The sequence below is a fragment of the Cucumis melo genome, chromosome 10 (genome assembly GCF_025177605.1).
Source record: "Cucumis melo cultivar AY chromosome 10, USDA_Cmelo_AY_1.0, whole genome shotgun sequence".
NCBI classification, from domain to species: domain Eukaryota; kingdom Viridiplantae; phylum Streptophyta; class Magnoliopsida; order Cucurbitales; family Cucurbitaceae; genus Cucumis; species Cucumis melo.
The window spans coordinates 22,197,832-22,222,324 of record NC_066866.1 but is presented as its reverse complement, the minus strand read 5'-3'; the positions used below and the strand labels follow the sequence as shown (position 1 = coordinate 22,222,324).

At 34.4% G+C, this 24,493-nt stretch overlaps 2 protein-coding genes across 15 annotated transcripts; one reads left to right on the top strand and one right to left on the bottom strand.

The window, feature by feature from the left end:
• The first annotated feature begins 1,040 nt into the window (after positions 1 to 1,040).
• LOC103491923 (uncharacterized) lies at positions 1,041 to 22,267 on the top strand. 6 transcript variants are annotated; one of them, XM_051091491.1, is made up of 7 exons: positions 1,041 to 2,190; positions 2,564 to 2,732; positions 2,811 to 2,933; positions 3,016 to 3,082; positions 3,584 to 3,770; positions 7,589 to 7,633; positions 15,249 to 15,765. In XM_051091491.1, exons 4-7 carry the CDS (start codon positions 3,059 to 3,061, stop codon positions 15,707 to 15,709), a joined length of 717 nt encoding a protein of 238 aa, XP_050947448.1. In that variant the 5' UTR covers positions 1,041 to 2,190; positions 2,564 to 2,732; positions 2,811 to 2,933; positions 3,016 to 3,058; the 3' UTR covers positions 15,710 to 15,765. The 6 variants fall into 6 exon arrangements, 4 of the variants coding, with proteins under 4 accessions (XP_050947448.1, XP_050947447.1, XP_050947450.1 ...); XM_051091490.1 differs by lacking the exons at positions 2,564 to 2,732; positions 2,811 to 2,933 and having other exon boundaries at positions 15,249 to 15,759; XM_051091493.1 differs by lacking the exons at positions 2,564 to 2,732; positions 2,811 to 2,933 and having other exon boundaries at positions 3,016 to 3,046; positions 15,249 to 15,757.
• LOC103491924 (uncharacterized) lies at positions 17,716 to 22,572 on the bottom strand. Of its 9 annotated transcripts, none has more exons than XM_051091485.1 (9): positions 22,302 to 22,572; positions 21,361 to 21,874; positions 21,196 to 21,282; positions 20,732 to 20,818; positions 20,518 to 20,630; positions 20,354 to 20,432; positions 19,431 to 19,596; positions 18,449 to 18,595; positions 17,716 to 18,017 (listed from the first exon to the last, which is right to left on the bottom strand). In XM_051091485.1, exons 2-6 carry the CDS (start codon positions 21,718 to 21,720, stop codon positions 20,417 to 20,419), a joined length of 663 nt encoding a protein of 220 aa, XP_050947442.1. In that variant the 5' UTR covers positions 21,721 to 21,874; positions 22,302 to 22,572; the 3' UTR covers positions 17,716 to 18,017; positions 18,449 to 18,595; positions 19,431 to 19,596; positions 20,354 to 20,416. The 9 variants fall into 9 exon arrangements, with proteins under 9 accessions (XP_050947442.1, XP_050947444.1, XP_050947441.1 ...); XM_051091487.1 differs by having other exon boundaries at positions 20,747 to 20,818; XM_051091484.1 differs by lacking the exon at positions 20,354 to 20,432 and having other exon boundaries at positions 22,302 to 22,571.
• Positions 22,573 to 24,493: the final 1,921 nt, after the last annotated feature.

Genomic DNA, 24,493 nt, shown 5'->3' with positions numbered 1-24,493 from the left:
ATGTATTTCTTATATTTTACAGCCACATAGTATATTGACTTCACAAGTATGCTCTATTGTAGGTTATTCATATTAAATTCAAGTATCCTTATTTTAAAAAAAGATACATTGAAGTTGTCATAATCGAAAATTCATGTCATGTATTATCATATAGGGTTAAGATACATTATGTATAGTTTGTAACCGTAGTTGCCTTACGGAGTATTTTTCTTTTTTATAAATCTAACATATTGGTTATTTTGAACAGGCAGATCATACGTTGGTACCTAAACAATGTGTTGAAATTTAAAACTATTAAATACATCTTCATTATCTGAATAAGTTGGGATATGCTTCTGATTACAGTATAATTCATATAATAAAAAAGTACAGTGTATTTTAATGGATTTATAAGATGAGAACATCGCACAGATTTGGTAACTAGAAGATAGCTTGCATACCACTTTTACAAATACAAGCATTTATCAAATTGATCGAATATTTCAAAACAAAAGTTCATAAAGTTCATATATCTAAAAATAATAATCGGTTTCATTTAACTAAACAATTTTATAAATCTAACAACATAAAATGTAACGTCCCAAATTTAAGGTAATTTATTTGTAATTATCTTAAGTTAAAATTTGAATTTTTGGATGTTGTAACACCCCAAAAGTTAAGGTAATTTTTATTGTAATTGTCTTAAGCTTTATTTTCGAAAATTTGGGTGTTATTTAGATTTTTGGAATAATTGAATATATCTAATTGGGTTTTAGGGGTTTTGGTTAATTATGTTTAGGTATTATTTGGTTTAAGGAATTAATAATTGTATTATAAAAATAATATAGTTATTATGAAAAGATATTTTGATAAGATAAAGGTGATTGGATTGGTTGAGGAGAGAGACTATGTGATTTTATTTGGGAAAAGATAAAAAGAAGATAAAAAAAGGAGATTTGGTGGGTTTTAAGTGTAGAGAAAGAAGATTTGATGGGATTAAAGTAAGGAAAAGGAAAGGAAAAATAATATTGGATTATTATTATTATTATTTTTTGTTAAATTAGGGTGTTGGGGTGTGTGCATTTAATGCTCCATCATCTTCTTCACAAAGGAAAAGAAAAGAGAAACCCTAACCTTATTTTTTGCAACCCGTCGCTGCCGTATCCGCCGCAAGCTGTCCGTGAAACTGCTGTCAGTCCAAACCGATCGGCTGCATTAGGTGCGTCATCTTTGCCGTTCGAGGTCGCGCTGCTCCACCGTAGCCGAACCGTTTGCGATCGCCAACCGTTCACGTGAAGCTTCGTCGCGCCGTATCGCCAAGCAGCAGCCATCGTCGATCGTCAGCCACATGCCTTCAGCCGTTCGCGATTGCCCGAGTTATAAATTTGTCTTTGAAGTTTTTAAAAAGAAAAAGAAAATCTAAACAACAAAATTTTCATGTATTTGTTTAAATAGATTCAAAATGTTTTGTTATTTTTCCTAATTAAAGTTTCAATTGATTAGCATTTGAGCTTGTTTTTTAAATATAATAAAGAAAACTCTTCACACTGCTTAAAAAGTTCACTGAAACACTATTAGACTTAATTTTGTTAGAAAGGTAAATATTTTGTCATATTTTTTTTTTTGAGAATTTTCCTTTAAATTTGATAGTTTTAATTCTTTTTTTTAAAAAGAAATTCTAACCGTGTTAATTTAATCGACAACGACAAGTATGACCATTGCCTAAAAATATATGGACAAGTTTGGCCATAGAAAAGAACAGTAACCAAATACCGGTTTGATATTTTTAAATTTTGATATTTAATTCTTTACATTTGCACGTGTTTTTTAAAGAATAAACAAACACTTTCATTTCTTCCAAAAAAATTGCTGAAAAGGTTCTTCTGTCTTTGGTGGTATCCTCATCATGCGTTTTAATAGAGCCTTTCTTTATATATATTAGATTTTAGATTTTGCAAAAATGACTCATGATAATTTATCTAATCGTTATCCCTAAATTGCCCCCAAAATCTCATTTTCCTTTTTCCACTTTTTATTTTAAGAATTCATCACTCTCACTCTCTCTCTCTCTACACTCTTATCTTTGTTTCAGCAACTGTCTCCTGCCATCTCACTTATGTTTCGTTTGTCATTAACGATGAAATTGATACAGGCGTCGTCGTGGAGGTGTTTTACAGGACTTTCGATTTGCAATCACCAATTTAAAAAGAGGTGAGATTTGATCGATTGATCGAACAAGTTCTTCATGTTCTTCTTTAATTTCATTTGGATTTTAAGAAGTCAAAATTAGGTTGCATAGACTAATTATTCTTAGCTACCTTTCATTTTTTTCTATTGATCATGACAAATATCTCCTAAGTTATAGAAATATCCAATAGTTTTATAGTTTCCTTTTCAGTTTTAATTGTGGAATTTAAGTTGGTTATATATTCCTTCTTATTTTATCAAAAGAAGATGAAGATAAAAAACAAACCTAAAAGAAAAAAAAATTCTGTCATTTGCGGCATGATATCCTAGGCTTGCTTTGAGTTAATTTCTTCTAAGTTACAACATCAGAGGCACGACACTGACCCGACTAGTTAAGGTCAGGAGCAAACAAAATAATCCACCATGGTCGACAGTGACAAAATAGCAACTAAAGTCAATCATAATGCACGACTTGCCACAAATCTTTCTTCAGAATTTACTCTGATCAATGGCAGCCTTAAGTGCGGCGTTTGGTTCTCTTTCCACTAATTCCAATTGCTTGAATGGTAAGTTTGACATGCATGATTGGATAATTGATATTTGGTACTCTCATCTTGTTACTGATAAATTGGATGTTCAATCAGTTTCACCTTGTACATGAGGTCTTTCCGAATGGTCAAACAATTGTGGCTAGTAAAGAGGATGGTGTGAGATTGAAAGACCATATAATAATTATCGGAATATTCTCTTTATTCCTCAATTACAATGTAATTTGATTTCAGTTTCACAATTAAACGATGAACTACACGGTACTGTAGAATCTAATTCTAACATATGTGCTATATATAGGACCAACGTTCAAGGGAGGTGATTAGGATGGGTGAGTGATGGGATGGACTTTACTATCTACGGAGAGGTGTTATATATTATACAAGTTATTTCTGTTTAGGGTTTGTCGTCCTTGGACCTATGACATCATCAATTATGACATCCTTCTAAAAATATAGTGAAGTTGCTTCCTTTTCTTTGTAATTAATTTAGTGGTCATTTGAATAAAAGTTGTGAAGTCTGTTCATCGAGCTAAATATTCTCGCATTAGTTTTTCTTTTAAGTCATAATAAATCCACTCAAACATTTGAGCTAACTTAATGTGATTTATTAGGTCCATTTGATGAACCATCTTCCTATCGTGCTTGTTATTTTTTGACTTTGGTTGATGGTTATTCTTGAGTCATACGTGTTTATCTATTGATTGATAAAAAAAAAAGCATTTCAGATGTTTATGTCCTTTTTGCTATGGTTAATCAAAAATTTTCTAAAATAGTGAACTTATTCGTAGTGACAATGAAACCGAGTTTACTTGTATAAAAAAATTATTTTGCGAATAATGAAATTACTTTTCAAACCTCTTGTGTAGGTACGCTGCAACAAAATGGAAGGGTGGAACGAAAACATAAACATATTGAACGTTGCTCGTGCTTTAAGGTTTCAAGGAGAATTGTCGATTTATTTTTGGAGTGAATGTGTTTTGGCACTTTTCCATCTAATAAATCGAACTCCGTCAATTGTTATCGACAACAAAACTCTTATGAGATTATCTTTTGGTAGTGCTTCTTCGCTTAGTGATTTGAGAACTATTGGATTTCTCGCTTTCAAACATAATCAATAATCTAAAGGCAACAATTTTGCTAGTCTAAGTCGTAAATGTGTTTTTGTGGGATACCCACTTGCCAAAAAGGGTTGGAGTTTATTTGATCTTGATATTAAAGAGTTTTTTTATGTCACGAGATTTCGAGTTCTATGAAAATGTCTTTCCATTTTTTGAATGTTGAAGAGAAAAATATTCATGTTATGGATAATCTGCAACTACCCCTTGATTCTATGGGAAATGATGAAATAATGAGTGATGATGTCTTAGTTGATTTCTCACCTATTATAACCGATTTGTCCAAGCCTCAGTTACCTACATCATTCTCATTTCATGTGGGACTTCCTTCCATATCCTCCAAGAGAGTTCGTGAGGTATTGATACTAATCTTAATGAGGCACATTTGGTTGATGAGGTTACGATTGATACCCATCATTCTCACCTGCCTTATTGTCGGTGTGTGAGTCAGTTGAATTCGTCTCAGACCTGTCATTCTCACTCATTCTGCTATTAGTAGGTGAGTTAATGGAATTAGTCATACCTTGATCTCTTATTGGACTAGAGTCATCTGAAAGTCAAGAGATTCAATTCCCTTTATGAGATTCCTCCTATAGTAAGTTTTTCAGGGAACTTAATTTGTGGGTAGGACTATACTGTGAGGGCTAGGATCAAATAAGGTAACTATAGTAGGACAAGTAGACTCTAAAGGAAGCATATAGTCATACTCGTCACTCACACTCTCTCCCTGAAGTAGGTTAACGGTAAAGAAAGGACGGTCTTCAATAAAGATGAAATCCATGATAACAAAGTACTTACGTGAAGATAGGTGGAAGCATTTATAACATTGTTGGTGTAGAGGATATCCAATAAACATGCAAGCTTGAGCCCAAAGAGTGAATTTAGTTTAGTTAAGGTCATGGCTATGAACATAGGTTGTGCATCCAAACATCTGAAGGGGAACATCTAGGGAACATGATACTTCCAAAAGGAAGGCATGCAGTTGAAGAGATGGGTGACAATGAGAATGACATCACTCTAGAGATATAAAGGAAGAGAAGAGGACAACATAAGGGAACGTGCAACTGTCAAAAGAGGATAATTTTTTCTTACGACAATCCCATTTTGTTAGAGGCTTTAAGCACAAGAACTTTGGTGAACAATTCCTTTAGAGGATAAGAACTCGTTAAGGGTGTGTTTTTGAAACTTACAACCATTATCACTTTGCAGGATTGCAATCTCTGTATTGAATTGCATTTCTATGGTATGATAGAAGTTCCAGAATGTGGAGGTAACTTTTGATTTGGCAGAAATCAAGAAAACCCAAGTAAGCCAAGTATGGTCATTAATAAAGGTCATAAACCATCATTTTCCAGAGAAGATAGTGACTTTGGATGGTCCCTAAACATAACTATGGACAAGAGTAAAAGGTCGGGTTGGCTTATAGGGTTGTTAGGGAAAGAGATCAAGGTTGTTTAGCTTGTATGCACACATCACATGATAAAGAAGAAACATCAAATTTAGAAAAAAATATGAGAAAATAGGTATTTCATATATTTAAAGTTGGGATGGCCTAAATAGTAATGCTACAACTTACAATCTTTTTCAAAAGTAGTAAAGTAGGAAGATAAAACACTTGTTGTACAAATGCTACTAGAGGAAGCATCATCAACAAGCAATTAAAGTCCCCTACTGTGTCGGGCAGTGTCAATCATCCTTCCCTAGCTTAGGTCTTGAAAAGAAATAGAATCAGATAAAAATGTTGCTTTGTAGTTTAATTCACAAGTAATCTTGCTTATTTGACAGAAGATTATATGAAATTTGTGGTACCTGTAACAAATTGTGTAATGTAACTCATCAGAAGGAAAAACCTGTCCTTTTCCGACAATGGGAACCAAGGAACCATTAGCAATTCTTATCTTCTCATTTCCAACACATGGAATGCAGAACACAGAGTGTTAAGAGGAGTCGATTAAATGATATGTGGGAACTAGAGTCCATGATTTAAGGATTCTTACCATCAATACTAATGAGACTTAAGGATTGAGGTATACCTCACTGGACTATAGCTCCAAGTGTGGTTAGACAAGCAGTCTCACTCACTTAGGCTCGTCTTGGGTTTTGTTTGTCGGTGGAAGATCGTCTCTTACCTCCCAAGGGACGACTATGCAATTTTCAACACTGCTCTTTGGTATCCACTGTTTCTTGCAGTGTTCACAAATGGGAATCAATTTTCCACTATTCTTTTTCTATTATGATTAGAGGTCTTTACATTAAAGGCAGCGAAATCAATAGCGAGGGTTGGTAGAATACTCATGAAAGTTGTACGATGACAACACCCCACCCCACAGTTACTTCATGGGACCATGTGAAGTTGTGACCGCTTAGACATTCAACATATATCTCTTTACGAGATAGCACGCAGAATGCCTAGTAAGCAGAACAAACACAACAGTCATTATTTAAACTTATTTAATAAGGTTTACAAAACGAGTATAATAGTTTCTACAAAATGAAATATACAAGTCCCCAAAACAATAATATGATCATCTCGCCTAAAACTTCTCATGTTATGCGAACTAATTGGGAATACTAACAAGATGGTGCGACATAATTATGGCACTACGGTCTTTCAAGTTGAAAAATCAAACACTAGATGTCCTTCGCTACCTAGGGAAAAAATAAAATAAAACATTTGAAAGATTAGAACTAAAGTGTCTAGTGAATGAGTTTTTCACCAACACATTTAACAAACAAATTTTTATCACAATGTATAGCAAGTTCTTTTCACAATACTATGCGGCATAGGCAAGCATAAATATTTAATAAAATTAAGAGTACAATTCAGAAACACATTTCAAGCGTTAGGTGATTTTCACATACAATTTTCTTTAGCTATCATTTATAAATCGTATAGAAAACATTTCTTCATAAATCATTCATTCACCACAAAATTTCTAGAACTTTCGATGCATCTTTACTGTCGGGAGATATGGCATCAGAAGATAAGACATCTCCTGATGCAACAATTGACGCATCAGAAGATCTACAAACTAAGCAACGATAGTTATTTCACATCTACTTCTGTCGTGCATATAGGTGTCGGAAAATCGAGGAGAAATCTTGATGCATTTAGTAATGCATCGGGAGTTTCATGTGAACTATCATGCTTTATTTGCAGCATTGGCAGTTGTGGGATCTCCCGACACATTTTTGGTGGTGTCGAGAGTTGGCCTTTAAAAACCCTAGATCTCTATCTCTTTGATCTACGAAGAAGGGGGAAGGGAAAACGAAAAACGCTGTGAAGAAAGGGAAGGATATATCTCCCAACTTGTTTCGACCCTAGCCGGCGTGATTCCTCACACGATGGCACGTCTAGGCTTGTTGACGACTGAACCATTTAAGTAGTAGGGCTTCATTCATCGGTGGTTGTTTTCGCCGTGCAATAGCTCTCTTTTTTGGCTCTATTACTTGTCTCATCTTGCTAATAACCACCGCACAAGGAGTTCCTCAACCGTACAATATGTTACTACTATCGGAATCCAGTTAGATTCCTTTCTTTTTTATATATTTATCTCTTTTTTTTGTTGGTGATTAGATAGGAATTTATGAAGTTGGGATTTCAAATTCTTGGTTATTTGCTACCGATCTAATTTGATTATTGCTTGTGTTTTGTGTTCTTTTATGTATTGCAATTGTGTAATTATTATGTTTTGCCTTCATCCGTGTGCATTGACTAACTGGAGCTCTTGGGGATTTCATCTATGTTACTTGTAGGAAGAGTAAAATTATCGTCACTTCTGACAGCAACTTCTCCAAGAGGTAAACTTTTTCCTTCTTCTGAATCTATAATTTGTTTTGAATCAATGGAAGTTCTATTTTGAATGTGGGCTTTGTACATGATCAAGTTTGTATAGCAGTTAAGTATAAAAATAAGTTACTAGGTTGAAGATTTGTTACTTGTTAGCGTTTTGAATGCTTACAAAATATTAGTTATTGTGTGATAAATAAATATGGCGTGTTTGGGATTTCATCCTAGGTTGTTTCAGATTTGTTATGGCAAGGAAATTTTTTTTTGAAACGTGTGTTTCATTCAGGCTAGAAATTGTTAATAAGACGAGAAAATCCCTTGGCATAGTCGTCCCAATCATGCTAAAGAAGTATTTAATCTTTTTTCCATCTCCCAGATTACTGTTGAAACTGGACCATAGACAATTGAAATGAAAAATCAAAGAAATTCCATGTGAAAGGAAAACTACCTCAGAAGGTCCTCATAAAAATCACGCCGCTCATTTAATTCATCTGCTGGACTAGAAGCATATTTTGGACCAAGCTTCTTACAGAAAAAGTTTGGAAGAACATCTAGAAGGGAAAAAAAGTTATGAGATAATCAATATAATCTTTAGTTACTCCTAAAGTAATTGACCGTTGTAATGACTAGAGAGACAACAGAAGTAAATAACACAGAGAGTTTTAGTAACCCAAATCGGCAAATACCACCTACGTTTGAGGAGCTGTGCACAACTCAAATGAGTAATATTATTAAGATTCACAATAGTCAATATACATCTATACAATAAGTGACAATCTACTCAAGTATATGACTATCTTAAAGTATTCGATAACTTAAGAATTCAGGCTCCCCCTAAACATATAAGTGAATCTTCTTGAAGATGACTTCACACTCCCCCTGAGTTTAAGATGATCTCTTGATCATCACTTCTTTTTTCATATTACTCATCATTAATCTTATCATAGATCAACACGTTGAGACCATAGATAGTTAATCGTATTACATTCTTTCGCTCATAGCTCTGCAACAATTCTTTGACTATCAGCATGAAATGTCTTTCTGCATCCGTTAGTCGTCCTGATTCTCACAAGTTTCGTAGTATATATATATCTTCAAGAATAATCTCAAAAAGATATTTATAAAAGATTCCTAAAATAAAGGAAGATCTATTATCTCTTTGAAATTAAATAACCCATTAAATAAAAAGATAATCTCATTAATTCTTTTTGAAAAAATTCCAACAAACTCCCCCTTTGTCAAAAAGAGGAGATTTCTTCTCAAGTTCAAGTCGATGCTTCTCAGAAACTTTCCATAGTGCAATAGTCAGCAGATGGCCATTTTTTTTAACCATATATCAACACACTGGATCAACTCATTCATCAAGAAAAAGTTATCCATAAACTTCTAACAATCATCATTTCATTTCTTTAATTCATAACCAAAAAGACAGCAGCAAAAAGTCAGCAATAAACATCATACGATCATATAAACTCGTATGAGCTTCTTACAATCTTCAAAAAGAAAACAAAAAGAAACAACTTAAAATATCTTCAAAACTTCAACAAAAACAACTTCTAAAAATCATCAAAACTTTATAGCTTCAACAGAAAGAACATCATAAACAACTTCAGGATATCAGCCCGCTACAACTACGCTTGCCCTCTAACTTCACAACTTTTCCCCCTTTGAACTGAAAAGAAATACTACTCCTGATCTGGAACATCAGTACTAGAGGAGGGAATAAGTGTCTTCAAGTGTCGAACAAGCGAAAACCTCCAATCTTCTATTAGACAACAGAGTTATAGATGTAAAAAGAACTCGAGACTTAGCTGTAAGCATATTAATTATCCTGGAGGCTAAGTCACGATGAACAAAGAACCCTTCAGCATTCTCATCTACATCATCAGTGTCAAACATATGGGGATTCCTAGAGAGTCTCATATCATGTTCTATGTTAAGAATTTGACTTCCTTGAAATAGCCTGTAACTTAATGACAATGTCTTTGGGTCAAGACCATGAGCATCATTTGGGGTTAAAATATCAGCATTCAGATGAACCAGAAGACTTGAGAAGAAACGAGGCAGAGGGATAGGAATTTTAACACCAAACCTTTCCACATGTCTCAAAAGCTAATTATATATAAAAAGGTCAGCAACCACAGAATCATCATTGCATATTTGATAAAGAAAAGTCCTTAAAGCAACAGAAACACTGGAAGCATGTGAGGAGGGAAACTAGTTAACAATGCCAATCTTATGATGAATGACATATTTGATACGAGATAGCTAGCATCCCATTCATAGGCCATATAGACAGAGTTCCTCCAGACAGTACAAAAGCCAAAACATCATTGGATGGATGTGAAGGAGTAGAGTTAGATTCCCCAGTGTTTCCCAAGAATCCATTGATTACGGCTGGAGAAATCTTGAACTTCAAACCTCAAATGTGCACTGTCCGGTAATCAGAACTGCTAGGATTGTTGAATTCTAAAGGCAAATTGACTACAAATTCTCTTACCAGCTGAGGATAGAATGAGCCTACATTAGAAATAATGTTGGACAACCCTGCTTTAACAATCAAGTCAAACACACTTAAGTAGGAATGATGCTTATCAGACACATTCACCTCATCTGCTATACGCCTCTGCACTTCTTCAAGATGAAACGAGATTTCATCAATGGGAACAGATGGAATATTTGGTGGAATCTTCTTCCTCCCAGTTTTCGTAGTAATGTTGCGATGACTTTGTTGTGATTTCTTCCTTAACGGTTTCGGGTCAGCGCGGGGTTGTTCAAATTCAATTTGAGGAGCATTCACATTAGGTTCAACATCATCAGGTGCACTATTATCAGTTGGTTCAACATGCTCATCAACATTTTCATAAAGGTTCTCACCAACATTATCAGCAATGTTCTCACCCACATTATCAGTTGACTGACCCATAGGGTTATGATCAGGAACATATGGTTGGACATCAACAAGTGAACTGGTTCGAATATGAGACCTAACTAGTGGAGAATGACCATAATGTCCAGTGTTTTCATGTGTGGTAGAGAGTTGACCAGGTGTTGGAACAAATATATCTTCAGAGGAAGAACTACCATCAGAGTGAACTGAAGTAATCGAAGCATCAGCAACCGTGGACTCAGATTTAGAAAATAAACCATTCTTTAACAACTTAGCTAGTGGAACATCATCTCTTTCATCCGAATCCATTTCAGACATATGAGACTCAGAGACAACCAGTCCAGTTTCGACATTCTTAGCAACAATACCTGCAACATTCTCATCATGCACAGATAAATTTTGGCAATCAGAAGAATATACCCGATTCTTTTAAAAAAGAAGACGATAGGGTCTTCGAGAGGCAGTGCTTTTAAATTGACAACCCCTTATTCGAACGCCATGCATATTGGTTCGGTTGTCAGAAACTTTAGCAATAGCTTTGGATGAACGAACTTGATACTTTCCATTACGCGTATTCGCCATTTTCGAATTCAAAAAAAACTTCAAGAACGTGTGCTATGGAATTTTGAAGAAGAACGAGTTTCTTGAAGATGAGGAGACTTAAAACGAAAGTAACTTCCCGCTAAAAAGTTAAGTGCCTCTTAATAAAGGCTATTTCAACACTGACGTGCCCATAAATGTAGTCCATGATGCTTTTCTCCATGTCTCCTTAATTAAACAATTAAATTAAATTTTACAAACACCTAAACCAGCTTTCAAGTGCTCAAAAGAACTTGCATAAAGTGGTTTAGTAAATATATTTGCCAACTAAAAATTTCTTCGAACATGCTCAAGAGTAATTATTTTTTCCACTATAAGCTCCCTAATAAAATGATGTCTGATATCAATATGCTTAGTTTTGTTGTGCTACACTGGATTTTTGAAATATCGATTGCACTCATATTATCACAATAAAGTGTCATAGTATCCTATTGAATACCATATTCTTGGAGCATTTGTTTCATCCAAATAAGTTGAGTACACCTACTTCCTGCTACAATGTATTCTGCCTCTGCTGTAGATAGTGAAACACAATTTTGCTTTTTACTGAACCAGGAGATCAAATTGTTTCCAAAAAAAGAAACATCCTCCTGAAGTGCCTTTTTTATCATATGAGCATCCAACCCAATATGCATCACAATAGCCAACAAGAATTGAATTTGTATCATAAGAGTATAAAACTCCAAATTCGCTTATACCATGAACATATTTAATTATTCTTTTAACTGCAGCTAGATGTGAAACGCGAGGATCAGATTGAAATCGTGCACATATACCCACAACATAAGCAATATCAAGTCTATTGGCTGTTAAATAAAGTAAACTCCCAATCATACTTCTATAAAGTTTATGGTCTATAGACTCCCCATCACTATCCTTGGTAATTTTAACATGTGTAGCAACTTGAGTCCTCTTTTGTTGAGACTTGTCAATGCCAAATTTTTTAACTATATTCTTTGCATATTTCTCCTGAGTGATAAAGATGTCCTCCTTCTTTTGCTTAATCTGAAAAACTAGAAAACAAGACAGTTCTCTAACCATACTCATTTCGAATTTTGACTACATAATATCAATAAAAATTTTAACAAGTTCCTTTGGAAATCTTCTGAATATGATATCATCTGCATATATTTGCGCAACTATCAAGTCTTTGTCAGATTTATTCACAAATAAATTCTTATCAGTACCTCCTTTGGAGTATCCTTTGTGACCAAGATAAATCGTGAGTCGTTCATACCATGCTCTAGGTGCTTAGTTTAGTCCATATATGGCTTTATTAACATACACGTGCTAAGGATACACCGGATTAATAAAACCCTTAGGTTGAGCTACATATACTTCTTCGTTCAAGTACCCATTTAGAAAGGCACTTTTAACATCCATCTGATACAATTTGAACTTAACAACACATGATACGCTAAGTAAAAGATGAATAGCTTCAAGTCTAGCTACAGGTGCAAAAGTTTCATCAAAATCCACTCCTTCCACCTGAGAATAACCTTGTGCAACCAATCTAGCTTTATTTCTTGTTACATATTCTTTCTCATCTGTTTTATTTTTAAATATCCATTTAGTTCATATAATGTTTGCTTCCTCAGGTTTATGAACCAAGGTCCACAAATTATTTCGTTTGAATTGCAATAATTTTTCCTACATTGACTTTATCCAGAATTCATCTTTGAGAGTTTCATTTACTGATGTAGGCTCAATAGATGAAGAGTAGCAAATATTAGCAATCATCTTTGCATAATCAATCTTATCCTTTTTTTTCTGGTAGTAATCCCAACTGAGGGATCTCCAATTAAGAAACTCAATGGATGATTCTTTTCGACATGTAAAGATGGAACAATTTCGCTCACATCAGGCATTACTTCCTTCTGAGTTAATAGAGAGCTTTCATCATAGCTATTAATACTTGTATCAACTATAGGAACATCAACAACAGATAACTCAGGTGCAACAGAGGGTTTAATTAGTAGATCATCATCATCATCTGTTCGTCTATATAATGTCTGCTCATTATCATTCACTACCATGTTTATAGTCTCCATAACCACTCTTGTTCTATTATTGAATACTCTGTAAGCATGACTATTATGAGAATATCTTAGAAAAACCCCTTATCTTATTTGGGCATCCCATTTTCTGTGATACTCCCTATCAGTAAAGAATATAACAAGTACTTCCAAATACATGAAAATACTTAACATTAGGTTTTCTGCCCTTCCATAACTCATACAAGGTTACAATAGTACTGAAACGAGTAATAATTCTATTGTGTGAATATGACAAGCAGTATTCACAACTTCAGCCCAAAACTGTAGTGAAAGAGATTTGGCATAAAGCATAAGTCAAGCCATCTATTGTAAGGTTCTATTCTTTCTCTCTACTACTCCATTCTGCTGCAGTGTTAAAGGTGCTGAGTATTCATGATGAATCCCTTCTGCTTCACAGAAATTATCCAATTCTGCATTCTCGAATTCCTTTCCATGATCACTCCTGATTTGAACAATATTCTTCCCTTGTTCACGCTGAAGGCTCAAGCATAAACTGATGCAAACTTTAGCAGTATCTGATTTTTCTCTAAAAAATCTTATCCAAGTGAAGCGAGAGAAATCGTCCATAACAACGAACACATACTTTTTCCCTCCGAGGCTCTTAGTTTGCATGGGACCCATTAGATCCATGTGTAACAGTTATAGAACTCTATTTATATAACATTCCTTCATACTTTTGCGAGATGCCTTGATTTACTTTCCTAGTTGGCAGTCATCACAAAAGAACTTGCTGTTTGAGTCAATATTGACATTCCCAAAAGTAACTTGTTTAGATGCACATTCTTTTAGTTAAAAAATGAATGATCTATTTCCGATCATGTGTCTGGAACAACCACTATTAAAATACCATGCATTAGCTGATTTTTTCAACTGTAGTAAAGACAATATTACATTTTCCTGAATTCTTGACTCTCCATTTCTTATAACTTCTCTTGCCTCTTGGAATAAATAAATTTAATTTGTGCTTCTGGGAATGATAGGTAGCTTTTTGATATTGAAATCTATATCTTTGTAATGCATAACAAAAAGGCCGAATGTGACCTTTCATACCACAAGAATGGTACACCCAATTATTTACTTTTAAGGAAGAGCTAACAACCTTTGTTTCAGCTGGTCGATTAAGCTCGATGCCCACAGTAGCAGGAACAAATTTTATACCATTTGCATAACTAACTCTCTTTTCTGATGAGTTAAAGCCAATGTCACATCTGTTTGAACTAGATTGTCCTGAGTTCAGTATTTGATCTAGATTTTCAAACCATGAATTTAACATTTTGACAGACTTAATAATCTGATCATACTCTGTTTGGACCTCCCTCAATTTTTGTTTTAAGGAAGATATCACTGATAATAATCGTTCATTTTCTTCCATAAGATTTTATAATTTTTCTTTTTGTATAGCTCTGACTTCTGAATTCTTTTTCCATTGAATCTTCAATTGTTCAAAGGACAAGTCATTTTCACTTTCTTCTTCAGTATCGTCAATTTCATCTTCAACTACAGAATCAGTCTCGGTGTTATTCACAATGAATGCATTTATACACCCATCATCTTCCTCACTATCATCAATGTCTTCATCAGATAATATAGCGCAAAAATTCTTCTTTTGCTTTCTCTTAAATGTGGGACATTCTGCCTGATAATGACGAACTCCTCCACACTCTCTACATTTGAAAATTTTGCCTTCACAATCTCTTTTTCGTAAGTTTTCAGCATCCCTTCTGTTGAAATCTTCATTATCCCTTCTATTATAAATTTCACCATCTCTTCTTCTAAAGTTAATTGAATTCCTAGAGTTGGACCCAGTTGAATTCATATTTCTTAACTTCTTTACAACTTTTGAAAACTGTTTCGTTAGAAGGGCTATTAACTCATTGACATTTGCTTCATTTGGTGATTTATTGTTAGTTGAATCTTCTTCATATACTGATTTAAAAGCAATACCTTTACCATTTTTATTTTCTCTGTTTGATATGATCATCTCGAACATAAGAAGAGACCCAAACAATTCATCTAGTTTTAGCTTAGTTATATCATGTGCTTCCTCTATAGCCGTAACCTTCATGTCAAATTTTTCAGGTAGAGAACGCAACACTTTTCGCACTATCTTGGATTCATGTATCTTCTCTCCAAGTTTAAATGATTCATTGGCTATTTCCAGAACTCTCTCATTATATTCAGCTACAGACTCATCTTCAGACATTTTTAAGGCTTCAAATTTTGAGGTTACCAACTGTAATTTGGATGTTTTAACTTTTGTAGTGCCTTCATATGCAACCTCCAAGATTTTCCATGCTTCTTTGGCAGAACTACAAGAGTTAATTAATCTAAACACATTCAACTCAACACCATTAAAGATAGCATTAAGAGTTCTAGCATTCCCCACAAAGGCTTGTTCTTCAGCATCAGTCCAGTTAACTTCAAATTTTGGAACAGAAATACCATCTACAGTAATCATTGGTGGTTCTCATCTAGCTACAAGCGCTCTCTATGCTTTCCCATCTAGAGTTTTGATAAACGATATCATACGAGGCTTCTAGTACAAATAATTCTTGTCATCAAGTATAGGAAGACGTAAGGTTGACAGACCTTTCTTGATTACCTCCATTGATTAGGAACCTTCTCTGATAGCAATTTACAAAGTTATGAGATAATCAATATAACCTTTAGTTAATTCTAAAGTAATTGGGCAAGTACCACCTACGTCTGGGGAGCTGCGCACAACTCAGATGAGTAATATTATTAAGATTCACAATAGTCAATATACATCAATACAATAAGTGACAATCTATCAAGTATATGACTATCTTAATGCACTAGATAAATAAAGAATTCAAGCTCCCCCTAAACATATGAGTGAATCTTCTTGAAGATGACTTCACACTCCCCCTGAGTTTAAGATGATGATTATCACTTCTTCTTTCATATTACTCATCATTAATCTCATCACAGATCAACACGTTGAGACCATAGGTAGTTAATTGTACTACCTTCTTTCACTCACAACTCTGCAACCATATCTTCGACTAGTAGCACGAAATGTCTTTCTACATCCGTTAGTCGTCCCAATTCTCACAAATTTTGTAGTGTATATATATATATATATCTCCAAGAATAATCTAAAAAAGATATTTATAAAAAGATTCCTAAAATAAAGGAAGATCTTTTATCTTTTTGAAATTAAATAACTCATTAAATAAAAAGATAATCTCATTAATTCTTTTTGACAAAATTCCAACACATTTTCAACAAGAACCTACAGCACCAGTTCATATGATTGGCATTAGACATCTTGCGTTTGATTGTTGTTCTAGGTAAATAATTTGAGAGCGTCGATTATAAAATTTGTGCCCATCTTCTCAGCAGATCATTTACCTTAAGGTCGTTAATCGTTTACTACTCGTTGTTTCTACAGCTCATCTAGAGCTCTAGAAGTCAGCCCATGTACTAATTCGTCTCTTTGTTTACATTCATGTTTGTCAAAATGGGTTCAACCCCTTTTTTGGTTTGGGTAATGGGTATTGTAATTTTTTTGGATTTTGAAGTTGGAATATATTTAGGTTTTCCTTCACCTCAATATAGAATAAGATTGGGGAAGTACAAGCAAGATTCAGATTCAGTGTAGAGGAATGAGAGAATATTCAGGCTGTGTGGAGTCGTGTTACCAAATTAGTTGCCATTCTTGTAAGTGTTCTAACTATTCTGGATATGTATGTTTCCTTTTGTATTCTAAATTCATTCTGGGTGACTATTTCTGAATTGTGATGCCATTGCTAGTTAACTTAGGTTCTGTATTTTTGTTATTTATAATTAGGAACTTGTCAACCTTTCTATAGATGTCTGACCTATACCAGTTAATTTAATGTATATGTTAGTGTCAAGTTCTAATATTTTAAAATGAAAGCCTTCCAACAACCGTTAAATTTTGGCCTAATAACGAATGTACTAGAGGTGTGGCCAACTATATTGTATAAACCGGTCCAGGAAATTATCCACTCAATGGAAGTTATAAACATATGATGTATATGCATTCCAAGTATTTTTGGAACTTCATGATTGATATAAACTTATATGTTAAGTCTTTGGCCACTTTCTTAAAGGATGCTACCGGAAAATCTTTAGAGGAGATATTTTTTCTTATCTTATGCTTAGGAAAATATCTAGGAAAATCTTGTCTTATACTGACCATTTTCTTAAAAGCATCAAAATAAAACCCAGAAACAACCCTAAACACAACAAGCAATACCCAAAATAATTATGAGAGTTATGAGTAAAAGGAGAACATGGGTATGTTTATTTGTTCTAGTTTATGCTCTTATTTTGTCATGAAATTTCATTGTTTCTATAATGTCTCAGAATAAATTTATGAAAAACTAAGGAGGTTGGTAGTGGAAAGGAGAAAGATTTAGATTTTTAGATGGGTGGTTAACAAGTTTTTTTTTTCAAATGAAAAATTATATATTTTAAAATATTCATATAATTTAATACTGACCTGTTTTGAAGTCCAACAACGTTAATAAAATATACACTAATTGAACAATTGAAATCAACTCAAACTTTCCATCAAGGAAATTGCATATATATATATATATATATATATATCTAGATATCAATGAACCATACATTATATAAGTTGGTCATTACATACTTAATTACATACTAAACAAAACTAGTTTACCTATATCAAATATCAACAAAACTAGTTCATCTATATCTATCGACAAAACTTGTCTATCTAACTCAAAAGAACTTAGCTATCACCATAATCACATGCGGACACAAAAAATTAGCAAGCTCCACTCACACTTCATCCAACTCGAGTTGGCTTTATGAGATCCTTGTATCAATCTGTTATGAAATCCAAAATATTGAAGTCAATACTTTGATTACTTGAATTATATAAAATAATTCAAACAATCATTTAAACACAACATACCGAATCTGTGACTACTACACACAATCATTCAGCCTACACACGACCATACACAACCAATCGTTAACCGTGTTGTCATTTTTAGTTACCAAATGAATCGTGAGTACGGATCAGAAAATCATCTTTTAAGTTCAACCTGATTTGTCTTGTTCATCTCAAATAGCAAACAGAGGCAAACTATATAAACATAATCACTTCCCTTCTCCATAATAGCATTGTTTTTCATACTTTTGAGACAAATACGTCGGTTTTACTTCCATGCAGTCATGTTTTCTTTTGACTCCTCCAACCTCCAACCCTCTAGATAGTCTAATTAAAGAAAAGAAGCAGGTAAGAAAAAGCATACCACATTCATCCCTAAGGTTGCTAGTCCTTGAATTGCACCATAATGTTGAGTCAAAGACCGCTTTGTGTCTAAAAATGCATTGAGAAGAGTTCTTGTGAGCTTTGTCTGCAGAGTGTTGTAAACATGAGCAAACCTGCAACATTAAAACTGCAACCTTACCAAAATGATCTAAGAGTTACACATCTTGGAAGTAATGTTACAGACGAAAAAGAATTATACCATGCTCTGAAGAACGATGTTTTAGTAGTATGTTCATTAGAAGTATTATTTTAAGATCAAAAACCTACTTCCACTGAGATAAATGGAAAAATCCAAAAGAGCATACAAAAAGATAAGATAACACAATAAAAGGGGACGTCCAAATCCCAAACTAGCGATAAATAAAGGAGTCCAATCTAAAAGCACAAGGCTGAAAGGATAATTACAAAAAGCATAAGTAACAGATGCCTAAAAGATATAAATTAAATCAAACAAGAGACCACGCCTCCTCTTGAGATCCCTCAAGCCCCTCAAAAACTCTCCAAATCCTTTCTAGCCATATTCCCAAACAAAAGTAGAGAAAGCACAATGCACAAAATCAACCTGTATTGCAACAGGGAGATGGAAGAGCCCTTCCTACATCATACCTTAGCAAGCTCCCACTAATTATTAGAGGAACCTATTTTCTGCAGAGTGTTGTAAAGTAAAATTCATATAGACCAAATCCAGTTTGCTCTGCTGTATACTACAGCTGAACTGTTTAAGGTGGTAGTAGAAATGAGGCATTGCAATTATTGCAAGTAAACAATAAGAAGCAAGCCAACAAAATATGTAATTACTTTTTCTTTAAATAAAAACTTTGGAATATATAACTAATTCAAGTTGACGTTCAATATGGGCATGTAGTTTCATAACCATGTAGAAAGTCGGCCTCAATTGCTTATGCCCATAATAAAAAATGGTAAACATTTGACTAAACAGAACCTGACAAATCAAATCTCACCTTTTACATATTAAAGCAACCACTTTTGCTGTGAAGTCTCTAAGCTCCCAATAATTGTCTGAAAACCTATTCCCCAACCTTTTTCGCAACGAGGCAGGTCACCACAGATGGCATCATTTGGTGTAGTGAGAAGAAAATATGCTTGTCTCAGAAACAGAATGAATACCTTCCACACAAAGCACCAAACAAAAACATATTTATTATCCTTTTTGTTGAATTAAAACTGACTCACAATGTAAGAATAGAATGCATACTAAATATATCTTTTGAACAAGTTGAAGAATGATCAGAAGCCCAAGTTGGGTTTTTTTCAGAAAAGACATAACTTTCATTGAGAAAGAAGGAAAGAACACACAGGCATACAAAAAAGCCAAGCCCACAAAAAAAAAAAAGCCGAAGTTGATATTTGATAGAGATAATAGGAGAAAAATTATTCACGAGGTCGATTATTTGAAATTGGAAACATCTATCAGCCTATTTTAGTGATCAACTTGAAATATTATCTTCACAATAAATGTTGCCTTCATTGATATGCAATTGCAAAGGAAGTAGAGGGAGGAAAAAAAGAGGAATACTACACATAAAAGCTGACACATCTCGAAGAACCTCGCAGAAAAACCCATCTGACTTCGAGTTTATCACAAAAGGAGTATAATTGATTTGTCCAGCTCAAGAAATAATTCCTCAAACTTACAGGACCCACGAATGAACTTATCAATATGAATTCCTTTTTAGCACCTCTACAATGCAGATGAGTCAAATATGCATCTTCGTCTCACTCAGTTATCTAAATTTGAATGACTTCTATTCTAATTCGTATTCTAATATCAGTTACATTGAGCGCCCAGAATCATGGAAGACAAGGCAGCCCAAGATGATGATAGTAATATAGCCACTATAGAAGATTAATGAGTTGTCCTCACAGTACTACTGGACTTGGACATTCATGAATCTCAACTCAACCTTCAGAAACTGTATAAAGAACCTTATTTATATGCATCCCTGCAAAAGAGTTTTAAGTCACTATTTTGGTCTAGTCCCTTCAGTATCTCTATCAAAATCATCATTTCGAACGAATCTCACTCACCTAAAAAGTCCAGGCCAATGGCCAATACAATTAGACAAGAAGAAGGTATAATCCAATGAAGCATTCGGTCTTGGTGATCCAGCAAGTAGAGATACGTAAGAAAATGTTTTTTCCTATATAGAACAGACACAAATCCATGTAAAAAGTGCAATGTTAGCTGGAGTGTCTCACTCACTTTGAAATGTAAAATGATATGTCCATAATGTAAGCCAACCAAGTAGGTAACAACAGCCATCACCGTACTGCAAAATGTCCCAGATCCCAACTCTTGCACTTCTTCAAGATCTGCATCCTTTATTATCTGCATATCAACTTATGAATCGATCAATAAAATGTTGTGTGAACTTCAGCTTTTGTGACCGAGTAAATATTCCAGTCAATCCGCTTCAATGACTGCAACCATCATCTTTATGCTATACTTACAAAATTCTTATTAACATCATTGCATGGAGTTACTAAGAAAAAATGAAGTACACGTGTGTGAAAAATGCTCAATACCAGTACTACAACTTCATTTAGTGATGCCTAATTTACAAAGTTGAGGCACCTTAAGTGGACAGATATTTTAAAAAGTTGGAGGTAACTTAATTGGATGAAAGAGTTCAAGATATGTCATATATGAGAATTAAATCTACACGGAAAGGTATATATGTTACAATAAACAGAGAAGCTTTGAACCTGTAGGCCGTAGATGCCAGCTTCGATTTCAGCTATAGCTGCCTCACTCATAGACTCGTCACTTGAACTAAGAATACTGTCGGCATCCTGAAAAAGGACTATCGTGTTAAACATTAATGGAATAGAATACTGCCACAGAAATTGAAATTCACAGGAAAAGTTTACCTCATGGTCAGTTTCTGAACTAGAACTCAGAGCATCATTTCCTCTTGAAGATGGAAATTCATCGCTGGCCTTGTTTTCAACCTGCAGGACAATTCCTGAAGCTAAGAGTATGTCAGGAGGCATACTATGAGTTACACCTTCAACTATTACAGCTAACTCCTCGTCCTCATTGCCATGAGAATCATCTGACTGTGATATAGCATTATCACAGTTGCTCTTTCTTCTGCTACCAATATTAAAAGACCAGATTGAAGAGACAAAGTAAGAGAAGAAAAAGGAATGACTAACATGCCAAGGCCCAATTATAAAGTAAAAACAACCTAATTTGAATTTAAAAAATAATATATTTTTTATAAACATAAAAACATTTGTGTTGGGTGATTTCAATTGCAAGTTAAAAAGGCAATGAAGATCAAGCTTGGACAGCAAGGTCAGGCAATGAAGATCAGACCCTAGTTGAAGCTTTTTCTGTAAGGTCAGGCTTGGACAGCAAATGGTAAACGTCCATTTTCTCCTACAATTGCAACAAACAAATAAAAGAAATCACACATCTTAAAGATTGACATTGTTCTATTAAGGCATTACCACAGTTGAGAGTTCACAACTTTAGAAGCGCAAACATAGTACCAAATTAAGGAATGCTATATCAGAATAGCCAAATTATCACACACTCCTATTCTAATTTTAACTAGAATCTAATTTTAACATGATAGATAGAAGGATATCTAGAAAATATTTCCACGCTGCATGGATACGTGCGCAAACAAAGGTTAGTTTGACAAAATGAAAGATTACAATATGGCTAGGGCACCAAGACGCTGCAAGTAACAAACAGAACAAAGAACTACATAAAAAGTATCCAGCTGTAAAAAAATTAAGGTATTTTCTACAGGAAACAGGTATTCCTAAAACCAAATCACAGCAGCAAAATGAGAACGAACTTGCGGCGGTGGAGGGAGTTGGAACGGGGACACGGGCGGAGTCACGTCGGCAGGTGCAGGGTCACGGAAGGAGTCACGAAATGGTGGCGGTGGACGAAGTTGGAGCCGCCCGACGTGCGACGGTGGGCGCTAGGGCTGCAGTTTAGATGATAGCATTGGGAGATTTTGTGGTGAAAGGAAGAGGAAACGAAAAAAGTCTTGGTATGGAGAGAGAAAAGAAATGAAAATTTGGGGATATCTGTTTTTAGAGAAAAAGGGAAAAAAATTATTTGAAAATAGGTAATGAATGACATTTAAAACATAAGTAAATAAAACTGTACTTCACTTTTCTTAATGTATCGATTATAGGGAAAATAAATCATGCATTTTTAGCCTCTCTCTCTCTCTCTCTCTCTCTCTCTGTTATTCTTAACATTTTTTCATTTACTTGACAGTTTTTATTAAAAACGTCAAGTATTTCTTGACTGCAAGTGTTAGTATACCCAGTTTTGTAGTAGTGAATGCAAACTATTTTGCAACCCGTCATATTTTCTTTCTTTCCATCTTTGTGTTTTCTTTAATGTATCGTATGGATGTTCTTCAGTTTTATGGTCGAGAGGCCTACATTATGAATACAATGCACTCTTATTCACTTTTTGTCTTCTATTTCTTTACTTTCCACTTTGTTGATGCGTTTTATGTTGTTTAAGTTATGTTATGTACTTGGTGAGGATTCTTTGTTTATAAGTCTGATTATGTTTACCTGACCTTGACTCCTTCGCTTGGCCAACGTTAATCGCTGTTGGGACAATTTTTTGACCCATTTATTAGTACCTTATTCTCAATCTATAGTATACATATATTCATTATTTTAATATTTTGTGCAGAATATGAAAGAGGACTCTGATACAAACCAAGCACAATGAAAAGCACCTAAAACGGATTCTAAATAAAAAAGAACGAGCAATATGAAGTTTAGGGTAAATTGGTAAATATTCAAAAAGCCGTGACACACATCAGCCATGCACATGTTCGAGCCACTCTCAGGTCACGAGTTTAAACCCCAAGGACCGCATTATATTTCGTATTTCTCAAACCCAAAATGTCGTCATTTTGATCCTCCCCTTCGAGCACCTTAGACGTCATCGGTTTGAATCTCACTAGACATGAATTTATTCAAATCCATCTTCGCGGGTGTTCATTCGTCTACCCACCAGTCTCCTTTTGCCACGTGTCGCAACCTGGTTGCACTCGCCTCCTCCCTACTTGAGTTCGATCTTTAGCATCTGCAAATTATTTTTTAAAGATTTTTTGAGTGGCAATTTCCACCCCATGATTACCAAGTTTTTGGCCCCGTTGTTGGGGAATTTCTTTTTCAAAATTAGGTATAATGTTTTACTTTGATTTTGGACAAACACTCTCTTTCTGTTGAATCGCGTGTTCACCCGAAGAACATGAGTATGAGTTTAAGCGAAATGGATTCATCCACAGGTGTAGGCTTGACCAGAAATTGAGTGCATCTTTCGGCAACGAACATAAGGAACCGTGGCACATGTACGTAAGGCAACACATGGAAGATCCTCAGCGCCTGGAGTAAAGATGTTCACATTCTCTTCTATGGAGGATATTCATTTAGGTGTCATAATAAAGATCACAAGCTAGACTTAGTGAGACATCTGGTAATTACTAGTTTTACCAGGAAGGAATCAAGTGATCTACAACATAACTAAATTGTATAAAAAACTCCTCTATGGAGAACATTGCAAAGAAAAGATGTGTGAAAAAAAATGTCAAAATGCTAAAGCTTTAGAACTCTAAGTGATCGCAAAGCATTATGAACGAAACAACACGTATAGGATGGTTGTGCAAAGCATTGATCACGACAGGATCACAGACATCCATTTTCAAAAATTTGAACGCCTAGATGCATTTGTAACATATTGTGCTCTCTACTAATTTTACAAATCGCATCATTTTTTTTATTTATTGCTTTCTTTTATTTCTATCTTTTTATGACTTTATTTATTGCGTTTTAGTTTAGTTAATTTTGACAAGTTTAGGGAAGTAGTGCGCTTATTAAGCCCAAGTTAGACGAAAAGAAAATAGGGTTCACGTGATAAGACTACTGTGCGAGATAGGAATTGGTGATAAAATGCGTAAAACATCAATAGGCATCTCACAAAGTTTATCGAAAAGAAAAAGTCCTTGGGCTT

What these genes read in the sequence shown, in the direction of transcription:
- LOC103491923 (XM_051091491.1), top strand. Translation starts at nt 3,059, where the DNA reads ATGGACTTTACTATCTACGGAGAG. An exon ending in ACTTTACTATCTACGGAGAG is followed by an intron (nt 3,083 to 3,583) that starts GTGTTATATATT and finishes CCTCTTGTGTAG; the next exon opens with GTACGCTGCAACAAAATGGA. An exon ending in GACAGCAACTTCTCCAAGAG is followed by an intron (nt 7,634 to 15,248) that starts GTAAACTTTTTC and finishes CAAATTTTTCAG; the next exon opens with GTAGAGAACGCAACACTTTT.
- LOC103491924 (XM_051091482.1), bottom strand. Translation starts at nt 21,720, where the DNA reads ATGTTTATAAAAAATATATTATTTTTTAAATTCAAATTAGGTTGTTTT. An exon ending in CTGGCATCTACGGCCTACAG is followed by an intron (nt 20,819 to 21,195) that starts GTTCAAAGCTTC and finishes GTTGATATGCAG; the next exon opens with ATAATAAAGGATGCAGATCT. An exon ending in ATATCATTTTACATTTCAAA is followed by an intron (nt 19,597 to 20,692) that starts GTGAGTGAGACA and finishes TTTGTGTGGAAG; the next exon opens with GTATTCATTCTGTTTCTGAG.